Source organism: Meles meles, chromosome 21 (assembly GCF_922984935.1).
Source record: "Meles meles chromosome 21, mMelMel3.1 paternal haplotype, whole genome shotgun sequence".
NCBI classification, from domain to species: domain Eukaryota; kingdom Metazoa; phylum Chordata; class Mammalia; order Carnivora; family Mustelidae; genus Meles; species Meles meles.
Window position 1 is genome coordinate 28,439,069 of NC_060086.1, and position 10,962 is coordinate 28,450,030.

At 48.6% G+C, this 10,962-nt stretch overlaps 1 protein-coding gene across 1 annotated transcript in view; it reads left to right on the top strand.

Annotated features, from left to right (window-relative positions):
* LOC123933617 (transport and Golgi organization protein 1 homolog) overlaps window positions 1-10,407 on the top strand; it is a 29,241-nt gene extending 18,834 nt beyond the window's left edge. Inside the window, exons 9-20 of the mRNA XM_045992955.1 lie at window positions 114-177; window positions 344-482; window positions 1,926-1,986; window positions 2,602-2,804; window positions 3,453-3,513; window positions 3,622-3,657; window positions 3,737-3,804; window positions 3,928-4,022; window positions 5,017-5,081; window positions 7,014-7,161; window positions 7,739-7,821; window positions 10,277-10,407. Of these exons, the coding sequence (XP_045848911.1) occupies window positions 114-177; window positions 344-482; window positions 1,926-1,986; window positions 2,602-2,804; window positions 3,453-3,513; window positions 3,622-3,657; window positions 3,737-3,804; window positions 3,928-4,022; window positions 5,017-5,081; window positions 7,014-7,161; window positions 7,739-7,821; window positions 10,277-10,297 (1,044 nt within the window). The 3' untranslated portion in view covers window positions 10,298-10,407. The remainder of the gene's footprint in view (window positions 1-113; window positions 178-343; window positions 483-1,925; window positions 1,987-2,601; window positions 2,805-3,452; window positions 3,514-3,621; window positions 3,658-3,736; window positions 3,805-3,927; window positions 4,023-5,016; window positions 5,082-7,013; window positions 7,162-7,738; window positions 7,822-10,276) is intronic.
* The last annotated feature ends 555 nt before the right edge of the window (window positions 10,408-10,962 follow it).

A 10,962-nucleotide genomic window follows, 5' to 3' on the forward strand; every position in this document is an offset into this window, starting at 1 on the left:
GTTTCCTTACTTTCTCCTTATTCTATTTATGCCTCAAGGGCTTTCTTTGTTGCCCTCCATGATCCTGTCCTGTTTGGTGCCCTCATATGTCTTTTCTCAAATCTGTCTTAAAGGTCCAAGATGAATTGGATGATCGAGAACTGAGAGCCTTGGCACCCAAAAACCAAGAAATGGAAGGTACGTTGTTTTGGGGAAAGAAATCTCCATATGGTGGCAATGAGTTTGCATCGGCAAGGGAAAGAATGCCTTCCTGCCTTCACGGTCTTGGCCTTCTCCTTTCCCCATCAAAAGCAAGTTCTTGGGTCATGGCACAAACACGCAAAAGGAAACTCATCCTTTACAGAATATGAAAAGTTCCTGGAAGACCAGTATAATGCCCTGCGTTCTCAGAAAACAGCTAAAGAAGCAGAATTGAATCTGCTAAAGAAGAAAGTGGATATGGTGGTGGAGTTCACTGAAAGACAAAAACTGACGGCAGAAGAGTAAGCTATTGCTGTTCTGTCATAAATACTGTTGCATAAATTTATGTGGTGGCAAGTCTAGATAAGTGTATTTGGAACTTCTGGAATGGGATCTTAGAGTACTTTTGCCAAATGCTTTCTGTAGAATTGTGCGTGTCCTTCCTATCTTGATTTGTGTAACCTGCATTTTCCTGTCTGTTCTAACGACTTGCCACACGTTGTTGTGTGATTCACTGGGGTAGAAGGGGGAAGGTGCCAGCATTAATCACTTTGATACCTGGATCCCCTCTGGGTCAGTCTACATTGTCCCTTCAGTTTCACTCTAACCATGTGCACTTACACGTCCTGCATTAGGTCCATTTCTTGTTCAGCATGAGACTTGGGTCCAGAATGTGGAGAGAGAAATGGAATTCTCTTCCTGCAGAAATAAGGAAAGTTTCTTTGTGGAACGAGGGCTTGGGCTCCAGCAATACTGGGTCCCGTCATCTGGTGTACAACTGAGATCATTCGCTGCAGCCCAATTGCTAAGAAGGCCAGGGTATTTCCTGTCCACCTGATTTTCCTTTTTAAAAAAGATTTTATTTATTTGACAGAGAGAGACACAGCGAGAGAGAGAACAGGAGCAGGGGGAGTGGGAGAGGGAGAAGCAGGCTTCCTGCCAAACTTGGAGTCCAATGTGGGGCTCGATCCCAGGACACTGGGATCACGACCTGAATCAAATACTTTTAAGCAGATACTTAATGACTGAGCCAGCCTGGGACCCCTCCACATGATTTTCTAGGTGTCACTCTCCCAGATCCGAACCAAAGCCTGCAGTTTCACTGAGTCTCATCTTTGTTGGCTGGATGGGAACATCGTTTGTTGCATTCCAACCTGTCCCCCAAAGGTTGCTTGTTCATTTACTTTGTATTCACTCGCCTGTTCTGGAATTCACTGATGTGTCCTGGGGAGATTGGCTCCCACTGCCAGGCTGGCTTTCTCCTAGGCTTCCTCCTTCTCCATCTGGTTCTCATGTTTCTTCATGTGCTCTTTAGAACTTGGGTGCATTCACTCACAAGTTTGCTCTTGTGTCCAGGGTTTCCTTTGTTTCTCAGGAGGAGATCAGGACATTGGAGTCCCTCATTCATGTTGAAAAGCAAAACTGTTCCTTGTCTTCCCTGGAGACTCATCTTTGTGTTATTTCTTCCCATTCCAGGGGTAGGGGCTGCTCTCTCTCACAGGCACCTGGGTTCTGTTCATTTTAAGTTCTTCTTGGGGGGTGGTCCAGTGTCCTGCCCACCTTTCTCTCTTCAACACCATATACCTGAGCCCCACATTGACTGCCGCTCCAGAAGACATTTGCTGAAGGATACTGGAGAGACCGGAAGCACATGCTCATGTCCTTCTCTTTCTAGAGCTTTTGTCTCTGTTTCTAAAGTCTTTCTGCATATATTCTTGACAAATGTTCTGTTGAAAACTTGTCAGTCGACACCACGAACAAACGAGTCTGAGTGCAGCCCAGCAAACCAACATTTTTAACATCACCGTTTGCTGTGTTCACTATTCATGCACTTGGTCTTGTTCAAGAAGGTTGACTCAATGGAGTTGACAGTTTTCTATCTGAAGTCTGTTCCCTGGAGACAACACCCTGAGTATGTGACAGTTCACCTGGATTATTTGAGGACATACTTTTGGCACGAAGATTGGCCTTTTCCTATACCGGGATCTTTCACGAGGGGGCAGGGGTTGTACTTCTAAAGCCTAGAGAGGTGTGGGAGAGTTTCCATGCCAGTGAAACCACATTCTGGAAGGCTCCTTTTGGGCTGAGTGTTTTGGGCCCAGCCTTGCTCTGAGGATCAGGGTTCCTGATGGAGGTGTGAGACTAATGATGGGCCACTGCTTCATCCTAATGGGTGTAGCTGGTCAGGCTTGGCTTTTTGCTTTGAATTGAAATGAGCCTTCACCATCGCAAACCAATGACCAACTCTGAGAGGGCACAAAGTGCAATGTTATTTGGTGACATGGTGAATGAATTGAAATAGAGAAGTATGAGGGCAGTCCAATTGCAGGGAACTTGGCAGCAGCCAGAGTTTGATTTTTCTTTAAGCCTAAATGGGGCCTTCATTCATTTTCCTGTTGTGTTGTCAGTCTGTGCTTTTAGCGGAGACATTCCAACCTAGGCCATCAAGTGTGCTGGGAGGATAAATGGCAGAAATTCAGGACCTTGTCTCCTGGACAATGGATATATCTTTCCCATCTTAGGAAGCTAAAAGAGACCATTTATGAACTGAATGCAACCAAGAATGAGCTGTTAGCTGCCGAAGCAAATCTGAAGGTAACCAAAGAAGAAATGGACAAGTATAGGTAAGTCCAGACACTACATACTACTGGCTCCTGAAATCCCTGTTCCGTTTGGATTTTTAATCTTTGTGCATTATTAGGACTCAAGTAATATAAACAAAAATTCAGAGGATGTATCCAGAGAGAATTAACAGACATGGAAAGATAAGGAACAAAACAATTACATTACTAAACATGTCATGGTCCCCAGTGCTGGCATGACCTTGTGAAAACTGGCTCCACAGCAGCGTCCTTGGTGTCAGTTGTCCTCATCCTGAGGAGAGCAGTTTGTCCTAGGATGAATCTTACCTATAAACGTTGTAGTGCCATCTGATGACGCTGGTCTTTGCAACCCTGGGAACCATGGTGAGGATAGAATTAAAGGAGAATAGAGCTTCATGACAAAAGACACTTGTCATGTGATAACTGAGGGAAAGATTGAAAACGGGTAAGGAAATTATGTCAATTCTGAACCTGCAGGTGACGAAAAACAATTAAGGAAAGGCTGTAACAATAGCTTTGATCCTTCCAATTATAATCAGGTGAAGGTGTTTCCTGTGTCAGGATCAATTGTATGAGGGGACTGAGAGAGGAGGATGGTCACTTGGGCAGATGATTGAAAATCACACCCAGTGTTGGGTTTTGTCTGATGAAAACAATTGTCCCTCACAGGCAACAAGTGGAAGAAATGCAAGATCAGCTGCTGGAGGCCGAGTTCACCTTCAAACACCAGGTAACCTGAATTATGCCCAACACACTGACCCCTTGGCACCCCCTGCAGGTGATGGTAGTAGCCCTTGGGGCCCTGAACATGGGTTTTTGGTGTGTTGGCTTTTTTCAGATTGCAGTTCAGGAGAGGAAAGCTGCGGCTAACTGGGTAAGTGTTTTCCTTTTCCTCATCTTTGTTTCGGACACAGTCCGGCACAACTGAAGGTGGGTGTGTTTTTCTCCCGCAGATGAAGGCTCGAGATTGGGAGAGGAGGATAGTGCAGCAGAGAAGGGAGAACGCCTACCTGGAATACAGGTGTGAGAGTTTGACGTGCGTTTTTACGGGTGTTTGGATGGGTGACGGGTATGCTGTTTAGTGCCCAGGAGAGGACGTGGTGTTGTAATTCTTAGAGATGTCCATTCTTTTTCTGTGTTCAAGACTGCGCATGATGGAAGGGGAGATGCTGCCTGTGGGATCCATGTGGCACGGACCGATGCGGGCAAGGCCTGAGTTGGAGAAGCCTCTGTGGCAAGGTAGGGAGCATGATGTGAAATGCAGCAGCCTGATTTCTGCTGTGAAAGTGCACAGTTTCCTTCCCGTTCCTGTGCGTGATCGCTGTGTGTCCTGGAGAGAATCACAAGCACTATGTAAGGCCTGCAGATTGTCTGAAGGGGTGACAGGAGGGTGCTTTCCTCATATGCCCCCAGACAGCAGAACACTTGCCGCTGTGACAGATGGAGCTCACACCCCTCCACACCTTCCCTTCTGCTACCCCCTTCTGAAGAGGTGAGCCTGAGAAGGTGGGAGCCGAGCTCCCTTCCCAGCTCGACTCAGTGGTCAAGCCTTGGGGGAAAAAAAAGACTATTTGTGAAAAAGGGCACTTATTTACTCGTTATAGAGGTTCCTCTATTTTTGTTTTATTTGTAATCTATAGGACCACATTCATCAATGAAATCTATTTTACTCCTCTCATGTTATCGGTGCAATGCCATAGCTTTATTGCTCAGTCTGCCTGTGTTTTCTTTGTTCGTGACTATACAACTGTCAAAGTCTGTTTCTTCCTTGAAATGTGTACTTGTTGGGCAGTCACGCATGCTAGGTCTCATCCACAGGCTGGACAAATGAGCCATCCACCTGTGGCCTGAAAAGAGAATGTAGGCCATTCATGTCGGGGGTGTGTGGATGTCACCCACCCAAAGCTATTCTCACTTAGATGTTTAATCTATGAAGACAAAGTGATTTTGCCTGATGTTTGTTGAGTGCCCCAATTTTAGTGTTGATTTCCAGCCAGGTGTACCCCGACCTGTCCACACGTGATGGATTACTTTTGGAAACTCTGGAACCGGGGTCCTGGAGTGTCTCCCACAAGAGTCAGGTGACTGGTGTCTCTCTTAGCAAAGGAGTCACTTGAGTCACGGGTGAAACCCTCTGATAAAGGCCCAGAGTGTGGGAAAGAGTGCAAGATGGGAGAGGAAGGCATGGAGGGCATGCAAACCACAATAAACCTCTGTCCTTTGTCTGATCCAGCACCGAGACCGGTTCCCAGGATGAACAGCAGCACCGACCCTCGAAAGGACCCAGAGATGGCTATGGTAAGTATTGCGGGCAGTTTCAGCTGTGTCCGTTTCTGAAATGTATTGCAGTGTGGACAGCACCCTGTCCTGGCCTTGTGGTGTTGCGTGTGTCCTGCGATCATCCGTTTCAGAATGCGCACTGTTCACCCAGGAGCCTCCGGGCTGCTCCGTTAGAGATCCTCAATTTCGTGATTCCTCCCAAATCTGTAGATGCTTAGAGATATGCGATGGTGTCGTTTCTCCTTGGCGGAGTCTGTGGCCATGGACAGCCCTTGTGGAGTGTAGAAGACCCCTTTGTCAGGGAGGGAAGCAGAGCTGCTCACGCAGGGGCTGGTGGGCTGCCGGTTGACCCACGAGTGACTGCACTTCTACGTGTGGACACCGGGTTTCCCATGGCCTCTCATTGTGTTTGTTCTCAATGTACAGAATTAGAAGCTGTGCTTGCCATGATGTGGGAGTGTGGTCCTGCATGTAGATACCGGCCTGTGTGTGAAATGTAGTTTTTTCCTTAGTTGATTATCCTTGGTGGCAGACTCCTTGTCTCTGTCGAGGTGCAGACCTATATTAACATGGGGTTACAGTAGTTTTCCCCACGGCCTCTGTTCACCGCAGGCTATAGGTGAGACGAAGGAGATGGGTAGCCGTTCTGGCACGAGTGCTACTGTCTTGCAGCTTGGTGGTAGGGAAGATGCGTGTGCGTGTGTGTGTACCCCTGCCTGCCCACAGTGCACCCCGGGGAAGTAACAGGGGAGGAGGACCATGCCCTCCACAGTGAAGTCCTCTGGTTGGTCCAACTCCCTTTAGGTTACGTTCAGGTTCAACTGGTGTAGTGCACATGCCAGGGTTAGATGGGTCTGGTAATCCTCACAAACAGAACCTGGGGAAAACTCTCTCTGTATTTTATACTGTCTCCTTTGCGGTCTAGAATGTTCTCAGGACAATTTTCATGAGCCATCCCTGTTTTACCTCTGCTGGAAAACATGCTGTGCAGAACCCACGTACATACACCCTTTCTCCAAGTAATTTGAAGTATTAAAGCTCTCAGGCGCACTGTCATAATCACAACCCGCACACACATTCTAATGGGGGACGCCAGTGATTACCTGCATGACCAGTGCCTCCCAGCCCTTCAGCTGGGCTTCCAGGAGCAGGTCATTTGGTCCTAAGTTACCATAAGAGCTGGTTTCTTTTCTCATCACACGTGTGGAGTTTTCCATCGGGAAGCATATACATTTTTGTGAATTCTCTTATTTGGCCTTCCCATGTTCTTTTCCCATTGGACAAAATGACTCTGGAACTCCGTACGTTGAAAATTCCAAATGACTCTGTTTTAAGACAAACACAGCTGCTGAGTGTACATAAGGGTTATTGGTATCATGATCCTTGGAAAACACTTTTCAGTGCCTCTGTCAGACCACAACCACCACTTTCCTCAAGGGTCTTTGTGGCCATGGACAGAAACTGTAGAGAGTAGAGGACCCGTTGTCAGGAGGCGAGGAACTGTGGGGATAGTCGGGGACTTACAAGCAAATGGTTCCTCTCAAGTGGTCAGAAACTTTGCATCACATTCTCTCTATTCTGAGCAAAAAAAAATCTTCTCTGGTGGCTGAGGAGGAAAGAGGAAGTGTTGTCCTGGACGTCAATGCCCCCGTGTCTTGAATGTGCTGCTTTACTAGTTTGCAATGATCCTTTTTCATCTTTAAGACACTACTTCTTGCTGGTGAACGTGGGCAGACATGGGCAGTGATGTTTTCTGACAGGCTATTCCTGTAACAGCCATTGCCCTCTCTTTCCTCACTGTACTATCACCAGCTGGGAGGGGCATGTATGTTTTCTAGCACGATGCAGCTCACCTGAAGAAGCCAGGTGCTGAGAACTCTTTGTTTTGGTTTCTTTTCTTGGTGTTGCAACTTTTGTCTGTTTTACTAAAATATTTTCTTGTCTATTCAGCAGGTCAGTACAGGTGTGAGAGTGTTTCCTCGCTGCCCAGGGCCCCTCCGTATGCCCTACCACATGGGGCCAGGCTTCCCTCCTCCTCCTCCACCTCCACAGTGGTGGCCATGGGGGCCTCAGCCACACCTCATTCCTCCACCACATGGTGAGATGATCTGAATTGACGTGAGTCGTAAAGCATATTCATAGTTGAACCACATCCATTAGAGGAGAAGATGGAGAGGTGTTACCACAAGGCTTTGCAATGCAAAGATAAGCCCGAGTGAGGACATGGTAACATTCCTCCACTTTGGGTGGACATCCATCTCATGGACTGTCTGGTTCACCGTACAGAACTGGGCAGCAGGTGTCTGTCGTGGAGAAGAAAAGGGACATTTCGCAGAGGACAGACATAGAAGCATTGCCCAGGTGCACTGTGCACACGATGTTTTGGACTCTGGGCTGGAGAAAGCACAACCTTCACATCACACTCATGTGTGGAGGCCCCAGGTGTCCTGCGTTCTAGATTAGTTCTGGAAACATCTGCTCCCTGGGCAGAGTGGTCATATCCACGAGGTTGAGGGACTTCCTTCCCTCCTTCACCCACAGGAGTGAGGGGAGTCCTATGAGAAACACGAAGGATGCGACCGAGGGAGAGCGTGGAATAGGCTCGGGCAGGGGGAGTGGTTGGCTTGAATCCTGCGTGGTCATCGCTAATCTGAATCCACCTCTGTCCCTTCTAGGGCTTCCTTCCCATTCAGAAGCCCGTGGAGCTCAAGGGGACAATAGCAGCTCTGTGCCCAAGAAGGTCCCAGAGGAGAACCAAGTAAGTACAGGGGTGTTTTCAGCTGTACCCATTTCTGGAGTCCTGTTCCTCTCAGCGCAGCACAGTGACCTGGCCTGTGTGTGTTGTGTATATCCTGGGGTCCGTGTGTGGTGTTGTTTCCCATCCAAAGCGGCAAGTCTTCATGTGGAGCTTACAGGCATCTCTGTTTCCAGATCTTTACCTTGTGGTTGTGTCAGTTGAGCAAAGGCAGAGATGGTGCTCAGGGCTTGACTTTGAAGGGGAAACAGGGCTGGGGGCGCTTTTAAGATTCTGAAGTTCCTCAGGACACACATGCGTGTGCCTGGCTCTTTGCACACACTGAGCACGGGCAGGTGCCATTGTTGGGAAGGAAATGTCTCTGCTGCACAATGGCAGACATCTGTCTCTTACCGTCATGCACGTCCAGCATCTGCATTTGTTGTTCTGGGAGGGATGAAACCCCTCTCACTTCATCTACAGCATGTAGGGTTTGAGCTGTCATTTCATTAGTTGTATACATGCTTGACGCAGGGCTGTGGTCCTTCATGGATCATTAGGGTAGAGGTCTGCCCTTGTCCTCTGCAGTCTGGAAACTTGTTGGAAATGGTCTTCTCTGGTCAGGGAGGTGAGAATGAGAAACAGTGGCAGATGCAGGAGGCAGGTGTAGAGGGTTCATTGAAATGCTGCTCAGTCACTTCCAGGGGGAGAAGCTTCTGTCTTTTCCATGGCGCAGGTCAGATACAGATGCTGGAGCGTCCTCCACAAGGACCAGTGGTGCCGCCCACAGGCCTCTCATGTCATGGTGGAGTGAAGGTCGCTAAGGACATGGTGGTAACTTTCCTCTGGTTGTTCTGTAGAAACAATTGATGGAGCTTGTCTTCCAGTCATACTGAGCGGGTGGGCAGGTCCCTTGTGGTGACGGAGAGCTGCCCTTCTCCAAAAGCTGGGCTCAGTAGGTGTGCGCACGCACATGGTACAGAGACGATGCTCTGTGCTCTTGGAGGGTTGAGTCCTGGTCGTAATGTGAGGAATTGAGGTTGTGTGTCTGAGAGAAGGGAGGGACACACTGATGAAAGGACATAGACAGTGAGTTCCATATGAGGGAAGAACGAGAGATGTATCCAGAAGGAAGGGAGGGAGCCCCAAGTAACAGGAAACAGGAGGTTGTGGATGCCAAGAAGGCATGAGGTGCTCAGGGAGAGGCTGGGCTTCTCTCAGGGAGGGTGAGGCCTTTCCCGGCAGGCCAGCAGCTTCAGAGTGAGTGTGAGGACACCGTGCGGTCCGTACTGACTGCTGCACGTGTTCACACACACAGTGTGGATAATGCCATTATTTGTCCAGAATGTTGTTATTGCCATGAAGCCGTTCATCTGTAGTATATGAGGAGCTTTGTTTCCCTGAATTTCTGAAGGTTCTGAACCACGTGAAAGACTGTCATGGAGACTTGGGAAATTTAACATGGTCTTTGGGGATTGTCGTCTGGCTGAGGTTATGTCTCCCAGTGAGAAAAAGTGAAGATGGGACGGTGACCCGGTGAAGGGTGGCCGCCCTTGCCTCAGCCTGAGTCAGACTGTTAGTGGGTGTGTCAGGGTTAACGAGTAGCTGCCCTAGCTGGAGCCCTGTCACCAGCCTCTGCATCTGCATCACCACCCTGCCTGCAGTTGTGCACCTCCCCTGGGACGTCAGTCCCAGTATCCTGCGGATTTGCCTGTGTTCCTGATTTCTCAGCCCAAATACCAGCTCTCAGTGTGGGCTTCTCTGGGCCTTAGCTTTTTTTTTTTAATCTGTGAAAGGGAGAGCATACTGGATTCTGAGGTCACTAGAGCAGTAGGAGTTGACGTACATAAAGAACCTGCAGGGGCCCCTGGGCGGCTCAGTCGGTTCAGCAGCAGAATCTTGATTCCTGCTCAGGTCATGATCTCAAAGTTCTGAGATTGAGCCCCAAGTTAGGCTCAGTGCTGAGCGTGGAGCGTATCTGGGATTCTCTCTATCCGTCATCTTCTGTCCCTTCCCTCTTCACTCACACGTTTGCCCTTCCTCTGTCTCTGTCTCAAAAAACAAAATTGACAAAGTATCTGGGCTCTGAGCATTCACTGTTCTCACTCTTTAAATGAAAATAGCTCCATGCCCATGAGCGTCCAAAAAATGTTCATTTAAGTCCACAAAATACACTAAGAGTGTAACACCTCAGCCCAGATAGTGGCAATTCTCATTTCAAAGACAAGGCAAAGTGCCCCGTTTTCTATTAAATTTTAGGTCCTAGCCACAATGAAGTAAAAGATAGTTAAGAGAATGGGTACAATCAGAGATTTATATGTCAGATGTGAAGAGAATTATTTTCTATTAGGTATAGACTTGCAGAGGTGGCCACACACTCAAGTGTTCATCCAAGGCCTCAGATACACTATGGGAGGCAAAGAGCATTTGGGAAAACATAAGGTCCCAGTGTACTAACCCAAATCCTTTTGCCTTACAGGCTAATCATTTTGTAGTCTGAAGACTTCCTTGACCTCCAGCAGCCAGGCTTCAATGAGTTTCTATTTAGTAAAGATATGGATGTTTTCTGCCTGGTGGTCTGAATGCTTTCCCTGCCCATCCTGTCCCCTGTGCTTTGTCTCTCCTGGTACCCCCCAATAAACCGTTCACGGTTCTGTCTCTGTGTCAGCGTCTGCCTTCAGGAGAACCTACAGTCCCTCTCTTTCTATGTGCCTTCACATAGAGATAACACCCTGGGGGCAGTGGTGGTGACAGAGGATAGAGCAGGATTACCCTCCATGGTCCCTCTACTGCAAGGGACCCCAGGAATCCTTCTGGGGATGGGGCCCAGCTGGAATTTAGATCCGCTGGTGTTTGTATTAACTCTGGTGACAGATCCTCTTGAGCACATGGCACCTGTTAGTTTGGAGCGGGTCGTGATCACCAAGACAGGTGCCTGTCCCCAGGCAGTGGTCTGCTGTGACAGTGAGCAGAGAATGGAGTGTCTGGCGAGGCCCTGAGAGCCTGGTGAGGAGGCCCTGCATTAATCCGGGTTTTGTGCAGTGGTTTCACCTTACCAGCTGCCTCCCAACCACCAGGGGGGCCTTGAGGGGAGCTGATGGGTGGCGGTTTTCTTGGTAAGACCCATGATGCCCCACAGTCCTCCCACAGTTAACGTGTTGAGGG